Source organism: Dermochelys coriacea, chromosome 12 (assembly GCF_009764565.3).
Source record: "Dermochelys coriacea isolate rDerCor1 chromosome 12, rDerCor1.pri.v4, whole genome shotgun sequence".
Lineage (NCBI taxonomy): Eukaryota > Metazoa > Chordata > Testudines > Dermochelyidae > Dermochelys > Dermochelys coriacea.
In genome coordinates, this window is record NC_050079.1 from 23780565 (window position 1) to 23799354 (window position 18790).

The following is an 18790-nucleotide window of genomic DNA, read 5'->3' on the forward strand; positions in this document are numbered from 1 at the left end:
GATATCGGATGCAGATATCTGCAGATCATTTTTGCGGATCGCGGATCAGATGCAGACGTAGGTGCTGGAACTAGGGGTGCTGTCGCACCCCCTGGCTTAAGTGGTTTCCATTATATACAGGGTTTACAGTTTGGTTCAATGGCTCTCAGTACCCGCCCCATTAAAAATTGTTCCAGCACTTCTGGATCCAGATACAAATTTTATATCATGCAGGGTTCTAAATATAGGATCTCAAAAGTGGGGAAGCAGCTATCTGCAGCTCATACCCTATGAAGCTGCTTCTCCACCTTCCAGATCCTATATCCCGCCCCACACCCAGTTACTTGCTTTGCAGAAGCATCTGCCTTCCTCGCCAACTGACCTGACACAGCAATATGAAGTTGGGAGAGGTTTCCTAAATATCTTGGTTGCTTAAACCATGGCAATAGGAGCATGGGGAATTTTGCAGCCTGTCTTGATCTAATACCTCCCCTTTCTCTGTATACGGGGGGGGAAGGAATATAGGCTGCTTCCCCACCTTCCAGATCCTATATTCCCTCTCCTCAGTATATAGAGAAAGGAGAGGTGATAGATCAGAAGCAGCTGTCTGCAGCTGCTTCTGATCTATCACCTCTCCTTTCTCTGTATACTGAGGAGAGGGAATATAGGATCTGGAAGGTGCAGCTCACTGCCAATGAGGATCTGGAAGGTGGGGAAGCAGCCTCAGAGGCTGTGAGCTGCAGACAGATGGTTCCCCACCTTTGAGAGCCTATATTACCAGGGGTTGGCAACCTTTGGCACATGGCCCATCAGGGTAATCCGCTGGCGGGCTGCGAGACATTTAGTTTACGTTGACAGGTTTCAGAGTAGCAGCATCCAGTGAAGTGAGCTGTAGTTCACAAAAGCTTATGCTCAAATAAATTTGTTAGTCTCTAAGGTGCCACAAGTCCTCCTTTTCAGTTTATGTTCACAGTCAGCAGGCACAGCAACCTGTGGCCTGTCGCTTCCCGCAGCTCCCATTGGCTGGGAACAGCAAACTGCAGCCACTGGGAGCTGCGGAGGGCCGTGCCTGCAGACAGTCAACGTAAACAAAATGTCTCGCAGCCAACGATATCCTGATGGGCCACCTGCCGAAGGTTGCCAACCCCTGCCATATACAGTACACATGCACTCACACAGACGCTCCTCCTGAGAGGCACTGTGAGATAGCGTGCTGCTGTGCGATGCAGGTCGGATACATGTTGATCCTTGTGGATGCGGATCCAAAATTTTTGTATCCACGCAGGGCTCTACTTATATTTAGATTGTAAGCCTCTCAGGGCAGGGACCATTTTTTTTGTTCCGTGTTTATACAGTGGCTAGAACAATGAGGTCCTGATCTTATGACTAGGGGTTCCTAGGTGCTACAGTAATGTAGATGACGATAATTTCATTTTTTTTTTAAACTGTTTGTATTTCAGAGGGCAATTTATTGACTGGTATTTGATCTGCAATTAGGTACTTTACAGAGATAGATATATAAGTGAATGTTACACCGGCTTAAAGCCTCGAGTTGTTAAGCAGCTGTCCCATGCAAGTAGAAGTTATTTTTGGCACAGAGATATTATGGGTCAATAAGTATGTGTGTGTATATATTAGTGTAGATATACACATACATACATTTAATCTGGCTGTAAGTTTGTGTTCAAGTCACTAAAATTCAGAACTCGTGTAATTGTCTTTTCTCTACCCAGAATTAGACCTTACGGATCTTTGAGTAGGAGAACGTATGCTGCTGCTATTACCTGAATTACAGGGTTCTTGTTGTTTTAATCCTGTTTGTTTAACCACATTCAATAGATTTAGAGTGAATAACAAGGCATTGTTACTTCATCTGTGGAAACTTTGCGCACAGATTAAAGATACTCTATGAAGTCTTATGTCATATAATTTCAATTCACATCCAGGTCCCTTTCTTGGAAACTATAAGAGCACTGGGCTCCTTCATTATTCTTCCCTCCAGCCCTATGTACACCTGTGTACATTAAAGTGATATTGTCAAGAGCTTTGATCCTACATTGGGATCCACTAGCACAGACTTTTGTGCCTGTGAAGATTCCCACTGATTTCACTGGGGCTCTGCACAGACTCAAGAGTAAGTGCTAATAGATCCTGATGCAAAATCGGGGCCAAGGTTGGCATGGTTTTTATATATACATATATAATCTCTGATTGCAAAGGTATGTCTATAGAGTAGAAAAGTTAAAATGAATTGGAATTGGAAGTCCCAAATCCCTTATGCAGCTTTGGAAATCTCAGCCCAAATATTAGGGAATTTACATTTTTGTGTAGTTTAATATTGTGTTTGTCTTTTATTTAGTAATGTGTTTATTTCTCTATATTTGATTTTTGCTTTAGAGACTACTCAGGAGCATGAGCCAGTGTCACTAGCAAGTTCTGTTGAAGCCAATCAGAAAGAGAAACCTAAAAAGAACAAAGAAAAACACAAAGTTAAGAGAGAGCACAAACACAAAAAGGAAAAGGTGACCAAGTTAAATAAATTGGTTTTCTTTCTTTCTTTGGACTGATTTCCTCAGTCAAATGAAAACTACCATGATATATATGGAAAAGAGAAATAGAGTTGGGCTGCATGGACACCTTCCTTTAGACTCTGTTAGCACTTATAGCTTAGAACAGAAGATGCATTGGCTGAACAGGGTGCTGCTTGTTCTTTATGTGCTTAGGGAACATACGCATAGTTTGCTTAGATACTGCATAATGCTGTAGAAAACCTGATAGATTATAATAATAAAGTTTCTAAATATGTTAATTTATTTGGTCCTTGCCTCCTAGAAACCTTGGCTTGTATTATTTAAAGTTTACACAACTGAAGATGTGCGAGTACTATTGTTACTGCTCTGCTCCAGTTAACGTTGGAATTTATTCTGAAATATGTTTCCTGTGATCCCAGTTGCTCTATTTTAGTGAACTTCTGTTTTCATTTGACCAACTTTTTTTTTTTTTAATTTAAAAAAAAAACCATCAATAGCAAACTCAACTATTTCTTTTTTTAACAGAAAAAGAAACATAAGAAGCACAGGCACAAAGGCAAACACAAGAATAAAAAATCAGAGAAAAACAGTAATTCAGACACTGTTGATAGCAGTGACAGCCTTAGTGACATAGAGGAGATCACAGATTTGTCATCCCAGGAACTTCTAAGAAGGTAAACAGATAATTTACCAAAATCCTTGTAAATCTGGCAGCAGTAATGGGCCAGATCCTCGCTAGTGTAACTTGGTGTAGTTCTGCTGAAGTCAGTGGAACTACATCAATTTAAACTAGCTATGGATCTGGTACAATATGTTTGTGCCTAGAATATAGCTCATTTTGATAATCAAGTCAGAAAAGATAACTTGTCCTAGGCTTTTGGATCTAGATGTGCCAGATAAGAACTACTTTTAAGATAAAGTGCTCCAGGGAAAAGAGCGTTGAGCAGCTAACTCTGCAAGCCCTAGATAAATGAAAATTAATTTGGTTGAGATCTTTGTGTCATAAATTACTATAAATGGGAATAAATACTGAATAGATAAGAGAAATGCAAATGGTGAGAAGTGTTGCTACTACATTTTTTTTCAGAAGACGTAGTTAAGGTTAACAAAATTTATCCCTCCCTTGGTAACTATGGAGTATTGCCTGATAGACTTCTAGTATCCAAAATAAATGCTGTAATCTGGTTAAAATCCTTCATAGCTGAATGACCCAGCTCCAGCAGACCCAGGGTTTTGGGTTTATTTTGGTTCGCAGTCAGGGCTTGTCAATATCACACCTTTCTCTGCTTGCTGGTTCTGTTCTTGTGAGCTGGCAAGTTACTGAAGTTTAAGAGCATTCCCTGCTTGAATACAAGGTTACTCTAAGTCAATACCCTACTGGCTCACAAATATGGAGCAGGCAGGCAGAACTGAGTAGAAAATGAGAAACTGCTTGAATCAAGTGCACATTTGTTCAGCAAGCTGAAGTGAAGTTGGTATGTCTAATTTTAGACAACGTGCTCTTAAATATTTTATAAACTATCAACTTGAACAAACCAGTATTAAGCCCATGGACAGTAGAGAGAACACTGTGACTTCATTCTCCTTTCGAAGTATGTTCCATGCACTTCTTAAAAAATACAAAAAACAAAAAAAAAAACCCAACCAAATTAAACATAAGTAACTTCAGCTCCATAATGCTCTGGGTGGAGAAATCACTGCATCACACTCCACTGGCTCATTGAAGGAGTGGCCTCGTGACATGTTCTGCAGAGTAACCACATTGTCTTCCTTGGTGTAGGAAACTCATTGTGGTATAAGACCTTAGTGGGACAAGAGAATGCAAATAGAAGAACTTGGCATTCCAAAGGACTATTCCCATCCCTCCTTTGTTCATTAAAAAACAAGCAAACAAAAACCCGATGAGTGCAATTTAAAAAGCACTTCTAAAAATTAAGCTTTGTTTCTGTATAACTTTTTTTTTTTTTTTAAAGGGTATTTTTTAAAGGGTTTCCAAACAGGTAGCTCAAAATTTGCAGTCAAACCTGTCTTGTTTGTGAAAACTGACATGTTGGAGGTTTTTAGAAGATTTGCTATTAAAAGGGCAAAACCACATTATGGTTAAATTCAGATTGAGGGTTTGAGACACCTTTTAATTCTTGTTAAAGTGATTAAATGTTCCTGGTGTTGATGTATATAACTGTTAAATATGGCCTTTTTTTCCAGACTGAAACATCTTCCTGCAACGAAGCAGTAACTTGCTTTCTTCAATACTACATAACTTTTGGTCTGAAACTTTGATCTCCTCCATGATGGAAGATCAGTAATGTATAGATTGCACTGTAAATGTTGTATTTATGCTGAATATATGTTTGAAATCATAAGTGTATACATTTGTTTTGTGATATTTTACCATTTTAAACTGTATGAATTGTGGAATGTTGGAAAGATCTTTTGTTTTGTTTTGTTTTTTTTGTTTACTGTTGGCATGCATTATCAAAAGTAATAGTTCAGGCTCCACATTTAATTAATGTGAGGGCTGTCGGGAGCAAGTGCATTTGTGTATGAGAGTAGAACTTCTCCTTTACACCCGAATGTTTTACTTAAAACGTAGGCTTAAAATGGTGAATTCTTGGCTGTTTTGAGGAACCATTATAGTTTGGTTTGGGCTACCTTTAATTTAAACAAGACTAGATATTTTAATAAACTGTATATTACAAATGGTATTTCTTGTGTGTTAAATCATTGTGTGAAAGTTCTTAAAATATTATAAACAAGAATGCAAGTCAATGCTGAAGGAAGTGAAGTTAAAAAGGCATAATTTACATGCAAACAAGTCATTCTGTGTCTCTCATGTAGATATGCAGAATTTCTCTGTATTTCTAAAGTGTTAATCTGCTTTTCAGACTTTTTCTGTCTTAGAATTTTGTATATTACCCATCACCATAGTATGGCTTTTCAGTAAATTAACAAATGGTATGATGCATATTAAAATAGCATTACAGTACTGGATTATCTTGAACACTACCTACATAAAAATTTCATTATCAGTATCTGCATTATTCTACATTCATGTTTATATTTAATATAAACATTATGTTGAAAAATCCCAAAGATTCTTCAGAATTTTCTTGCTTGCTCTTGAGTACAAACCTGTGCTGTAATGTATGCTTAAAAGGAGGTTGAAATTTCATTAAAAAGTCCAAATAAGTCTGTAAAGTCCTATTACAATTACAGGGTTGTTTGATGTGAACTATAAAATAATACTGAACCACATGACTGTCTGACCTCCTTGAATGGAACAAATTGTTAAAACCAGCTCATCATGATTTATTATGAGACTAAGAGAATGTTCTCCATTTGTAATTGCTAACAAAGAAACCTGTTATTATGCAGGGCACTGAATTTAGCCGTATCGAGTGGAAATCTATCAACTTCATGCCACCGAATGCATCCGATGAAGTGAGCTGTAGCTCACGAAAGCTTATGCTCAAATAAATTTGTTAGTCTCTAAGGTGCCACAAGTATTCCTTTTCTTTTTTGCGAATACAGGCTAACACGGCTGCTACTCTGAAAAAAATCAAATAAGCTCAAGGTTGTAGATATTGTTGTATTGGGCTAGTTAAAAATAAAGTAAATTTTCAGCATTCACAGTCTTTTTAATAGGTCATTGGATTTAGAACAAGGTGGCATAATGGCATGGTGTTGATTTTAGGATTTGTAATTTTAAATTTAGCAATTAAGAGGGAACTTTATTGAGAGGGGAAAAGTTAGTAACAAATGTGGATTTGGAATGCTGTCTGGATTACAAGAACGGGTAAATGAAGCAGAATAAAAAAAGATTAAAGCAACAGGAAACTCTTAATTATAGTAAACAGATATTTTTGGTAGACTACTAGTAGTACAGTATTGTTATAAAAATCAGTGTCTCCAGATCTGCTTCTCTCGTGGGGAGAAAATATGGCTCATATAAAATCAGACACCAATTCTCAATCCTTTTCATTTAGAGTAAAGATTTACCTCTCACTTATTATTTAAAAAAATTAAACATGTATGAAGATAAGTCATTGCTTCTGTCTTTTTAATCCACTAGTGTGACATACAACTTCTTGGATTAGTATAATTTTGACAGGATTAGAGAAAAATATTAACTTTTTCAATTTGTTTACCTATGCATTTGACAGCACTTTGTATAGTCATTTCTCTGTATAGTCTGTTCCTAGTTTTGTTCATTGTTCATGGAGGTCTCTTCATATAGCAATAAAGGATAAAAATATTTTAAAAGATAGGAATATCTGATTGCCATCCTAGAAAATTGGCAGAAAGATTTAGGAGCAGTTGTGGTATTTTGAAACTTTTTAAATGTCTTTAAAATTAATGAGTTTTCAAATTAACAGTACCGCTTTAATTTCTTAAATCATTATATAGTCAATTCCTTTCTGTAGAAGTATGTTTGTAAATTAAATAAGCTATTTTCAACAGTGCATTAATTGAAAATCCCTGCTCTATCTTTGTTTCCTTGACCCCCAAACCAACTTGTTTCTTGTCCTGATTCCAATCCTGTAACCTTTTATGGGCACACATTTCTAATTAGTATATTGTAAAAATTTAACAGGAAATAAATGGTTCTGAATAAGGAGTAATGAGTATGCCCAATGATGAAAGGAGTTGCAAGATATGAAGTGAAGGGGGTCTTGATGCATTTCCTTGTACCTCTTTCCTTATGGCTGCAGCAACTCCATTTAAAGAAGGCAAAGCAGGTGCTAGGGAGCTGTGACAGTGGGTCCAGGCAGACAGCTCCACTCTAAACAGCACTTTTCCAAAGTTGAGAGCACGGTGCAGGTGAGAATGTAAAAGGTGCAGTGGAGGCAGGGCAGAACAGCAATAAGAAGGGGTGGAGTGAGCTTCCCTAGTCCTCCAGGAACCCAATTACCAACTAGGCTGAACCCTTTTAGATGGGGGAGATGGATCTTGGGCAACATCCAGGTGCAGCTTGCATTGAGGTTGTGACCCCTTATTGAGAAATTTGATGAGATGATGGTGTGATGAAATGACCTTTATAGGACTGAATTTGGGATGTTACATGCCATACCCAAGAGCAGACAAGGTAAGACAAGTGAATTATGCAGCTGTTCTAGCCTTATGCCAACAAAGCCTCTAGGCCCCACTCTCCATGGAATCAGGGTTTTTGTGCGTCTTCATCTAAATACTCCCCTCTTTAAAACAGATCTATTTATTTAGAAATTATTTCCACGGATAGCACCTTTTGTGACTTTGTCCTGACCCATAACTATTTCACATTTGGTGACAATGTATACCTTCAAATCAGCGGCACTGCGATGGGTACCCGCATGGCCCCACAGTATGCCAACATTTTTATGGCTGACTTAGAACAATGCTTCCTCAGCTCTCGTCCCCTAATGCCCCTACTCTACTTGCGCTACATTGATGACATCTTCATCATCTGGACCCATGGAAAAGAAGCTCTTGAGGAATTCCACCATGATTTCAACAATTTCCATCCCACCATCAACCTCAGCCTGGACCAGTCCACACAAGAGATCCACTTCCTGGACACTACGGTGCTAATAAGCGATGGTCACATAAACACCACCCTATATCGGAAACCTACTGACCGCTATTCCTACCTACATGCCTCTAGCTTTCATCCAGATCATACCACTCGATCCATTGTCTACAGCCAAGCGCTACGATATAACCGCATTTGCTCCAACCCCTCAGACAGAGACAAACACCTACAAGATCTCTATCATGCATTCCTACAACTACAATACCCACCTGCTGAAGTGAAGAAACAGATTGACAGAGCCAGAAGAGTACCCAGAAGTCACCTACTACAGGACAGGCCCAACAAAGAAAACAACAGAACGCCACTAGCCATCACCTTCAGCCCCCAACTAAAACCTCTCCAACGCATCATCAAGGATCTACAACCTATCCTGAAGGACAAGCCATCGCTCTCTCAGATCTTGGGAGACAGACCAGTCCTTGCTTACAGACAGCCCCCCCAATCTGAAGCAAATACTCACCAGCAACCACACACCACACAACAGAACCACTAACCCAGGAACCTATCCTTGCAACAAAGCCCGTTGCCAACTCTGTCCACATATCTATTCAGGGGATACCATCATAGGGCCTAATCACATCAGCCACACTATCAGAGGCTCGTTCACCTGCGCATCTACCAATGTGATATATGCCATCATGTGCCAGCAATGCCCCTCTGCCATGTACATTGGCCAAACTGGACAGTCTCTATGTAAAAGAATGAATGGACACAAATCAGACGTCAAGAATTATAACATTCAAAAACCAGTTGGAGAACACTTCAATCTCTCTGGTCACTCGATCACAGACCTAAGAGTGGCCATACTTCAACAAAAAAGCTTCAAAAACAGCCTCCAACGAGAGACTGCTGAATTGGAATTAATTTGCAAACTGGATACAATTAACTTAGGCTTGAATAGAGACTGGGAATGGATGAGTCATTACACAAAGTAAAACTATTTCCCCATGGTATTTCTCCCCCTCACCCCACCCCCCACTGTTCCTCTGATATTCTTGTTAACTGCTGGAATTAGCCTACCTGCTTGTCACCATGAAAGGTTTTCCTCCTTCCCCCCCCTGCTGCTGGTGATGGCTTATCTTAAGTGATCACTCTCCTTACAGTGTGTATGATAAACCCATTGTTTCATGTTCTCTGTGTGTGTATATAAATCTCTCCTCTGCTTTTTCCACCAAATGCATCCGATGAAGCGAGCTGTAGCTCACGAAAGCTTCTGCTCAAATAAATCTGTTAGTCTCTAAGGTGCCACAAGTCCTCCTTTTCTTTTTGCGAATACAGACTAACACGGCTGCTGCTCTGCCACCTTTTAGTGCTTGCAGCTGTAAAGCCTGGCGCTCTTGAATGTGAGCGTCTCAAGCCCCCGGCTGCCTCTGTGGGTGAAAGGGCCCTGTAAGGTTTGGCTTACACGCCGGAGCCGAGCGGGTGCGCTCTGGCCGTGTGGAGGGCCCCTTCAGAGCTTGGGTTGCCCCCCTTCTCCTCCACTGCCTCTCCGGGGCCGTCAGGCGCAGGTCCCAGCGGGGCGCCCGGGCAGTCTGCGGCGCTGCTGTTGGCTGCGTGGGAGAGGCGAAGCCGGGGCCGTGCGGGCTGTGGGCCCGCGGCCGCCGGGGTCCTGGCAGCGGGTTAATTGCTCCCGTGTTGGGGCGGGGGGCAAGCGCCGGGATCCCCGCGCGGCGTGGGCGTGCGGTACCCGCTGCCGGCTCTGGCAGGGGCAGCGCGACCGCTCGGGGCTCCTGCGAGCGGCGGTTACCTCAGAGCCGGGGCGATGGCCGGGGCGAGCGGCCGCGGGGACCCGCTGGCGTTGGAGGAGCCTCCGCTGCCCAGGCCCTCCCAGCCGGAGAGCCGCTTGGGCGACCGGGACGGGCTCGCGCAGGTGGGGGCGGGGAGCGGACGGCTTCCTGCCCGGGGGGGGAGGGGGTGACAGCTGGGTGTGTGTGTGTCAGTGCCTGGGGATGGGGTGGGTGACAGCGGGGTGTGTGTGTGTCAGTGCCTGGGGATGGGGTGGGTGACAGCTGGGTGTGTGTGTGTCAGTGCCTGGGGATGGGGTGGGTGACAGCCAGGTGTGTGTGTGTCAGTGCCTGGGGATGGGGTGGGTGACAGCGGGGTGTGTGTGTGTGTGTGTCAGTGCCTGGGGATGGGGTGGGTGACAGCCGGGTGTGTGTGTGTCAGTGCCTGGGGATGGGGTGGGTGACAGCGGGGTGTGTGTGTGTCAGTGCCTGGGGATGGGGTGGGTGACGCCGGGTGTGTGTGTGTCAGTGCCTGGGGATGGTGTGGGTGACAGCTGGGTGTGTGTGTGTCAGTGCCTGGGGATGGGGTGGGTGACAGCCAGGTGTGTGTGTGTCAGTGCCTGGGGATGGGGTGGGTGACAGCGGGTGTGTGTGTGTGTGTGTCAGTGCCTGGGGATGGGGTGGGTGACAGCCGGGTGTGTGTGTGTCAGTGCCTGGGGATGGGGTGGGTGACAGCGGGGTGTGTGTGTGTGTGTGTCAGTGCCTGGGGATGGGGTGGGTGACAGCCGGGTGTGTGTGTGTCAGTGCCTGGGGATTGGGTGGGTGACAGCCGGGTGTGTGTGTGTCAGTGCCTGGGGATTGGGTGGGTGACAGCCGGGTGTGTGTGTGTCAGTGCCTGGGGATGGGGTGGGTGACAGCGGGGTGTGTGTGTGTGTGTGTCAGTGCCTGGGGATGGGGTGGGTGACAGCGGGGTGTGTGTGTGTGTGTGTCAGTGCCTGGGGATGGGGTGGGTGACAGCCGGGTGTGTGTGTGTCAGTGCCTGGGGATGGGGTGGGTGACAGCTGGGTGTGTGTGTGTCAGTGCCTGGGGATGGGGTGGGTGAGAGCCGAGTGTGTGTGTGTCAGTGCCTGGGGATGGGGTGGGTGACAGCCAGGGTGGGTGTGTGTCAGTGCCTGGGGATGGGGTGGGTGACAGCCAGGGTGGGTGTGTGTCAGTGCCTGGGGATGGGGTGGGTGACAGCCAGGGTGGGTGTGTCAGTGCCTGGGGATGGGGTGGGTGACAGCCGGGTGTGTGTGTGTCAGTGCCTGGGGATGGGGTGGGTGACAGCCGGGTGTGTGTGTGTCAGTGCCTGGGGATGGGGTGGGTGACAGCCAGGGTGGGTGTGTGTCAGTGCCTGGGGATGGGGTGGGTGACAGCCGGGTGTGTGTGTGTCAGTGCCTGGGGATGGGGTGGGTGACAGCTGGGTGTGTGTGTGTGTGTCAGTGCCTGGGGATGGGGTGGGTGAGAGCCGGGTGTGTGTGTGTCAGTGCCTGGGGATGGGGTGGGTGACAGCCAGGGTGGGTGTGTCAGTGCCTGGGGATGGGGTGGGTGACAGCTGGGTGTGTGTGTGTCAGTGCCTGGGGATGGGGTGGGTGACAGCCGGGTGTGTGTGTGTCAGTGCCTGGGGATGGGGTGGGTGACAGCCGGGTGTGTGTGTGTCAGTGCCTGGGGATGGGGTGGGTGACAGCTGGGTGTGTGTGTGTCAGTGCCTGGGGATGGGGTGGGTGACAGCCGGGTTGTGTGTGTCAGTGCCTGGGGATGGGGTGGGTGACAGCCAGGGTGGGTGTGTGTCAGTGCCTGGGGATGGGGTGGGTGACAGCCAGGGTGTGTGTGTGTCAGTGCCTGGGGATGGGGTGGGTGAGAGCTGGGTGTGTGTGTATGTGTCAGTGCCTGGAGATGGGGTGGGTGACAGCCGGGTGTGTGTGTGTGTCAGTGCCTGGGGATGGGGTGGGTGACAGCCGGGTGTGTGTGTGTCAGTGCCTGGGGATGGGGTGGGTGAGAGCCGAGTGTGTGTGTGTCAGTGCCTGGGGATGGGGTGGGTGACAGCTGGGTGTGTGTGTGTGCCAGTGCCTGGGGATGGGGTGGGTGAGAGCCGAGTGTGTGTGTGTGTGTCAGTGCCTGGGGATGGGGTGGGTGACAGCCAGGGTGGGTGTGTCAGTGCCTGGGGATGGGGTGGGTGACAGCCGGGTGTGTGTGTGTCAGTGCCTGGGGATGGGGTGGGTGACAGCTGTGTGTGTGTGTGTGTCAGTGCCTGGGGATGGGGTGGGTGAGAGCCGGGTGTGTGTGTGTCAGTGCCTGGGGATGGGGTGGGTGACAGCCAGGGTGGGTGTGTGTCAGTGCCTGGGGATGGGGTGGGTGACAGCCAGGGTGGGTGTGTCAGTGCCTGGGGATGGGGTGGGTGACAGCCGGGTGTGTGTGTGTCAGTGCCTGGGGATGGGGTGGGTGACAGCTGGGTGTGTGTGTGTGTCAGTGCCTGGGGATGGGGTGGGTGAGAGCCGGGTGTGTGTGTGTCAGTGCCTGGGGATGGGGTGGGTGACAGCTGTGTGTGTGTGTCAGTGCCTGGGGATGGGGTGGGTGACAGCCAGGGTGGGTGTGTGTCAGTGCCTGGGGATGGGGTGGGTGACAGCCGGGTGTGTGTGTGTGTCAGTGCCTGGGGATGGGGTGGGTGACAGCCGGGTGTGTGTGTCAGTGCCTGGGGATGGGGTGGGTGACAGCTGGGTGTGTGTGTGTGTGTCAGTGCCTGGGGATGGGGTGGGTGAGAGCTGGGTGTGTGTGTGTGTGTGTCAGTGCCTGGGGATGGGGTGGGTGACAGCCAGGGTGGGTGTGTCAGTGCCTGGGGATGGGGTGGGTGACAGCTGGGTGTGTGTGTGTCAGTGCCTGGGGATGGGGTGGGTGACAGCGGGGTGTGTGTGTGTCAGTGCCTGGGGATGGGGTGGGTGACAGCCGGGTGTGTGTGTGTCAGTGCCTGGGGATTGGGTGGGTGACAGCCGGGTGTGTGTGTGTCAGTGCCTGGGGATGGGGTGGGTGACAGCTGGGTGTGTGTGTGTCAGTGCCTGGGGATGGGGTGGGTGACAGCTGGGTGTGTGTGTGTCAGTGCCTGGGGATGGGGTGGGTGACAGCCGGGTGTGTGTGTGTCAGTGCCTGGGGATGGGGTGGGTGACAGCCAGGGTGGGTGTGTGTCAGTGCCTGGGGATGGGGTGGGTGACAGCCGGGTGTGTGTGTGTCAGTGCCTGGGGATGGGGTGGGTGAGAGCTGGGTGTGTGTGTGTGTGTGTCAGTGCCTGGAGATGGGGTGGGTGACAGCCGGGTGTGTGTGTGTGTCAGTGCCTGGGGATGGGGTGGGTGAGAGCCGAGTGTGTGTGTGTCAGTGCCTGGGGATGGGGTGGGTGACAGCTGGGTGTGTGTGTGTCAGTGCCTGGGGATGGGGTGGGTGACAGCTGGGTGTGTGTGTGTGTGTCAGTGCCTGGGGATGGGGTGGGTGACAGCCAGGGTGGGTGTGTCAGTGCCTGGGGATGGGGTGGGTGCCAGCCGGGTGTGTGTGTGTCAGTGCCTGGGGATGGGGTGGGTGACAGCTGGGTGTGTGTGTGTGTGTGTCAGTGCCTGGGGATGGGGTGGGTGAGAGCCGGGTGTGTGTGTGTCAGTGCCTGGGGATGGGGTGGGTGAGAGCCGGGTATGTGTGTGTCAGTGCCTGGGGATGGGGTGGGTGACAGCTGGGTGTGTGTGTGTCAGTGCCTGGGGATGGGGTGGGTGACAGCCGGGTGTGTGTGTGTCAGTGCCTGGGGATGGGGTGGGTGAGAGCCGGGTATGTGTGTGTCAGTGCCTGGGGATGGGGTGGGTGACAGCTGGGTGTGTGTGTGTCAGTGCCTGGGGATGGGGTGGGTGACAGCTGGGTGTGTGTGTGTGTCAGTGCCTGGGGATGGGGTGGGTGAGAGCCGGGTGTGTGTGTGTCAGTGCCTGGGGATATGGTGAGTGAGAGCCGTGTGTGTGTGTTTCAGTGCCTGGGGATGGGGTGGGTGACAGCCGGGTGTGTGTGTGTCAGTGCCTGGGGATGGGGTGGGTGACAGCCGGGTGTGTGTGTGTCAGTGCCTGGGGATGGGGTGGGTGACAGCTGGGTGTGTGTGTGTCAGTGCCTGGGGATGGGGTGGGTGAGAGCCGGGGTGTGTGTGTGTCAGTGCCTGGGGATGGGGTGGGTGACAGCTGGGTGTGTGTGTGTCAGTGCCTGGGGATGGGGTGGGTGAGAGCCGGGTGTGTGTGTGTCAGTGCCTGGGGATGGGGTGAGTGAGAGCCGGGATGGGTGTGTGTCAGTGCCTGGGGATGGTGTGGGTGAGAGCCGGGGTGTGTGTGTGTCAGTGTCTGGGGGCGGAGTGGGTGACATTCAGGGGCGGGGTGTCTCAGTGTCTGAGGGCAGGGTGGGCGGGTGGGGAAGTCTCAATACCTGGGAGTGGGGGTAAGAGCGGGGTGAATATGTCTCAGTGCCTGGGCACAGGGTGGGTGAGAGCTGGGATGTGTGTGTCTTAGTGCCTAGAGGGTGGGGTGGGTGAGAGTGGGGATGTCTCAGTGCCTGAGGCAGGGATATATGGGAGCCAGGAGGAGAGGGGGGTCTCAGTGGGGATGTGTGGGTATTCTACTGTGTGTGGGTGGAGAGGGTGTCTCAGTGCGGAGTTGGGGGCAATCAATAGAAGCACTATTGAGGATGAGCTGCAGACCACCCTGTTCCTGTAGGGCCAATACATGCCAGAGGCTGCTCGTTGGTGATAGCTGGGACTAGATGTTTTCTTCCATCACCTTCCCCCCATCTGTGGAAAGTGTTGCCAACCTAACCCTTCTATGCAACCAGCAGACTGACCACTCCCCAGTGCCCATGTGCTCCTTTAATTCTCCTGCACCACAGTGATATATATGTGTATTGCAAAACTTGGTTCATCCTCCCACCCACAACACCAGTGCCCTTTGCTAGATTGTGGTAATAGTTCAACTGCATATTTCATTATGGTTTCATTATAATTAATATGCTGTGCTGAAAGTGGTGTTAGTAACATGCATACAATTGTCTGTGAAGCCTGGAGGGGAACTTGTGTCAACCTATCCAGGAAAAGAAATAAAGGAAAGAACAAGGCAGGTATAATGTACTAAATTCTTAAAATACACAATTTATATTTTTAAATGGTTAATGTATTCATTGCCCCTGAAAGCAGAGGACTGGAAGCATCCTTTGTTACTTTACATGTATAATGAACCACAATATAATAATCATGACAAATGAGACAAACTTATTTAGCCTTTCTGATTGTCAGTTCTAAAGAGCATACTGACGTATTGATACTGTACAGCAGTCAATACACTACCGTACATCTATGGAAGAAGCCGCACAAAAAATGAACACCTGCTCGAGGTTTGCAGTGGCAGAGGATGAAGGCATAGTCTAGGACATTAAAGAGTTTATGGATAATAAGCTAAGGAGTAAACAGATAGAGTGGAGTCTTTCAAGCAACATGTCACCGTTCCTCCATGGATCAAACTGAAGATGCTAGGTTTAGGACAAACTGTTGAGAAATAGAGTAGACTCACCCCAAATTGATGATTATTCTTCCATAAAATATACCAAGCCAGTAAAAGTTAACTTCTATCTCACCACACTGGTTAACAAGGAGTCCAAATAGCAGTCTCCTTAGGTATCCCAGCCCTGGTTTCACAACCCTGACACTAGACCAGAGGTGGGCAAACTATAATCCTCAGGCCACATCCAGCCTGCCAGCTGATTTAATCTGACCCTCAAGCTTCCTCTGAGGAGTGGGGTCTGGGGCTTGTCCTGCTCCCGCACTCCAGCTGGGGAGCGGGGTTGGGGGCCGCTCCTCAAGTGTGTGCCGCGGCTCCCAGAAGCAGTGGCATGTTCTCCCTCCAGCTTCTACGCATAGGGGCAGCCAGTGGGCTCCGCACGCTGCCCCCACCCCAAGCACCGCCCATGCACCTCCCATTGGCCAGGCACTGCGGCCTGGCCGTGCCTCCCTGTAGGAGCTGGAGGGAGGACCTGCCGCTGCTTCCGGGAGCTGCTTGAAGTAAGCGGCGCCTCGAGCCTGCACCCCTGAGCCCCTCTAATGTCCCAACCCCCTGCCCAAGCTCTGATTCCTCTCCTACCTTCCAAACCCCTTGATCCCAGCCCAGAGCACCTTCCTGCATCCCAAACCCCTCATCCCTAGCCCCAACCCAGAGCCTGCACTGCCAGCCAGAGCCCTCACTCCCTCCCCATGCCCCAACTCCCTGCCCTAGCTCTGATCCCCCTCCCAACCTCCAAATCCCTAGGTCCCAGCGTGGAGCACCCTTCTATACCCCAAACCCCTCATCCTCAGCCCCACCCCAGCACCCTCACCCCAACCCCAATTTTGTGAGCATTCATGGCCCACCATACAATTTCCATACCCAGATGTGGCCCTCGGGCCAAAAAGTTTGCACACCCCTGCACTAAACTGTATGTTGAGTGGTTATTTAAGACCAATTTAATCAAACAAAGGGTTCTTTTAATCCCGAGAAATCAGCCCACACAACCAGGTCAATATATAATTCAGATTTTACCCAATAATCACATTGTTGCCAATCCTTTAGTATCTAATATCTAAAGGTTTATTTATAAGAGAGAAGAAAGAGGGGAGAGTTAAAATGGTTAAGGAAAACAAATATATACATTAATTTCAAAGTTTTTATATCAGGTTTGAAGCAGTGATGTTATAGATTGCTGGCTTGTAAAGAGAGACCCCTGGGAGCGGGGTCAGGGCAGTGGGGCTTTTCCCACCGCTCGGGGCTCTGGGGCCCTTGAGCATGGGCTCTGTAGGGCCAGTGGCTAATCCGCCACTGGTCACATGCTCTTTCATGCTTTGATGACTCATAGGAGTGGCTATTACCCATGTTCTGGCTAAAGTGTCCACAGGAAGGCTCACAGGATGTGGACAAGCTTCTTCTGTGGCTCATTAAGAGTTAGCTGTTCCTTAATACGCCATCAACTTGAATAGTTCATTCACAATGTGTTGGCCAGACTGGATATAAATTACCTTGTGGGTGTTAGCACAGGAGCAAACACATTTGAAATACAGTCAATATTCATACTTTTAGATGCAAAGATGATACATGCGTACAAACAGGATAATCATATTTGATAAATTGTAAGTTTCCATTTGATACCTTACATGACATACATGACATGACCTTACATGACATACTTTGTATAAGATTTGTTGCAATTAATTATATTATTAATACATTATATAAATGGTCATATTACAATCATACAGCGCACACAACAGTCTTCAAGAATCAAAATAGATTTTTTGAAACTTAAAGAAGAGCAAGATCATTGTCATGTACAAATAGTTGCTTAAAAAAAAAAGTCATGCTGTGATCTTCCAAATCAACTGCAATCTAATAACAGAGAAAGATGAGTGTGAATGCTTTCAAACAGCAGGAACTAAAATATTCTAATCGCGTTATTACTTTCAGACTATCTCTTGAGGACTAACTTGTCAACAAGAAAGATTTATTATACAAGATAAAATATACTCAATCTTTGTTCTGTTCATTTACAGATCCACTTAAAAATTTTGAGAGGGCACTGTGATACTGTGAGCTCCTGTCATTTCTGCTTTGAAGATACAAAAATTCTTTCATGCTCTTATGACAGAACAATGAAACTCTGGGTATGTAATGAATCTAAACAATTCAACAGTCACATCATAATAATGTCTAAACGAAGCAAGCAACGTCATATAAGTATGGAGGTTGAGTGAGTCATAAATTAACCTTCTAAACAGCTTTTTATTCTGTTTGTAAAATAACTAAACTGTTTCACACGTACAGTTACAGTGGTAACACTCCTATTCCATACTTTTAACATATTCTTTGACATTCAGCAGTGTTCCATGTAAGCACCTGGAGACGAATGTTCTTACACACTAGTGAGGGAGAGCTCTACTACAATATTATATAATATGTCAACTCTTTCTGGAAAAAATCCCATTCCATTTTGACTTTTTTCAGTGGGAATGTCATCTTGTGCTGCTTTTATAGTGTTAATGAAGTTTTTTTTTCTAATTGTCATGTTTTTTCCTCCTTAATTACCTGAACCTAGTCTCTGACTAGCAAAGAACTTAAGTATGTATGTAGACCCTATTGACTTCAGTAGGACTTAGACATGCATTTAAAGTGCTTTGCTGAATAGCTGTGGACTTAAGCACATGCTTAAGAGTTTTGCTGGATCAGCGCTCTAGCTCTTTGAATAAAATACTTCACAACAATAACTTGGTACACAGTTTTTAGTTTCTTTTGATTGGAGGTTCATTTTGCTCACCATCACAGTGTTTGATGTGTATAGTCTTTCTTTGAGAATAGTGGAAGTCAAGGGTTATGCACTATAGGCACCAGATTTAGTTATCAGCAAGGACATAATGTTTTTTACACTTTTCATGTGCTGCCTTTTCTTTGCAATGAAGTCAAATCTGTCTGTTCTTTACTTTCTATCTGCTCCGATGCCCTTGGCCAGTTTTATGAAGTTACCTAGGGTTTCCACCAAATTACAACCAGGTTGGTTACAGCAACCAGGGTTACCCGAACTGAGACACACAAGAACCCTGGCTGATGTGATGTGAAGGTTATTTATTTCAGTCTGTTCTAAAAGATGGCCCAGATCCATATTCTTAGATAAGTACTATACCTGACGTTCATATGAGCAGTTGACAATTCAGCGGTACTGAATAGTTTGAAGGTACTTATGCCTGGCATATATGAACTGGTTTGTAATTTGATTCAAATATTCCCTGCTGAGGCTGGTATTAAGGAATGGTAATGCCTTAATGTTGTAAATACAAGTGTAGAGGCTATGGTGCCATAAAGAGATCTTTAGTGCTGCACTTTTATCCAGATACCATGCTTAGCTTCCATTATGACATGTTAAGAAATTTTCTA

General features: G+C 47.0%; 2 protein-coding genes across 3 annotated transcripts in view; both read left to right on the top strand.

Annotated features, from left to right (window-relative positions):
• Positions 1-5215, top strand: part of GPATCH1 (G-patch domain containing 1) — a 29989-nt gene extending 24774 nt beyond the window's left edge. For both annotated transcript variants that reach the window (XM_038368437.2, XM_038368438.2), the window contains exons 18-20: positions 2377-2501; positions 3036-3184; positions 4716-5215. In XM_038368437.2, coding sequence (XP_038224365.1) covers positions 2377-2501; positions 3036-3184; positions 4716-4746 — 305 coding nt within the window. In that variant the 3' untranslated portion in view covers positions 4747-5215. The remainder of the gene's footprint in view (positions 1-2376; positions 2502-3035; positions 3185-4715) is intronic.
• A 4567-nt stretch (positions 5216-9782) lies between these two features.
• The window catches only part of WDR88 (WD repeat domain 88), a 40803-nt gene continuing 31795 nt past the window's right edge, over positions 9783-18790 (top strand). Inside the window, exons 1-2 of the mRNA XM_038368605.2 lie at positions 9783-9949; positions 17416-17526. Of these exons, the coding sequence (XP_038224533.1) occupies positions 9842-9949; positions 17416-17526 (219 nt within the window). The 5' untranslated portion in view covers positions 9783-9841. The remainder of the gene's footprint in view (positions 9950-17415; positions 17527-18790) is intronic.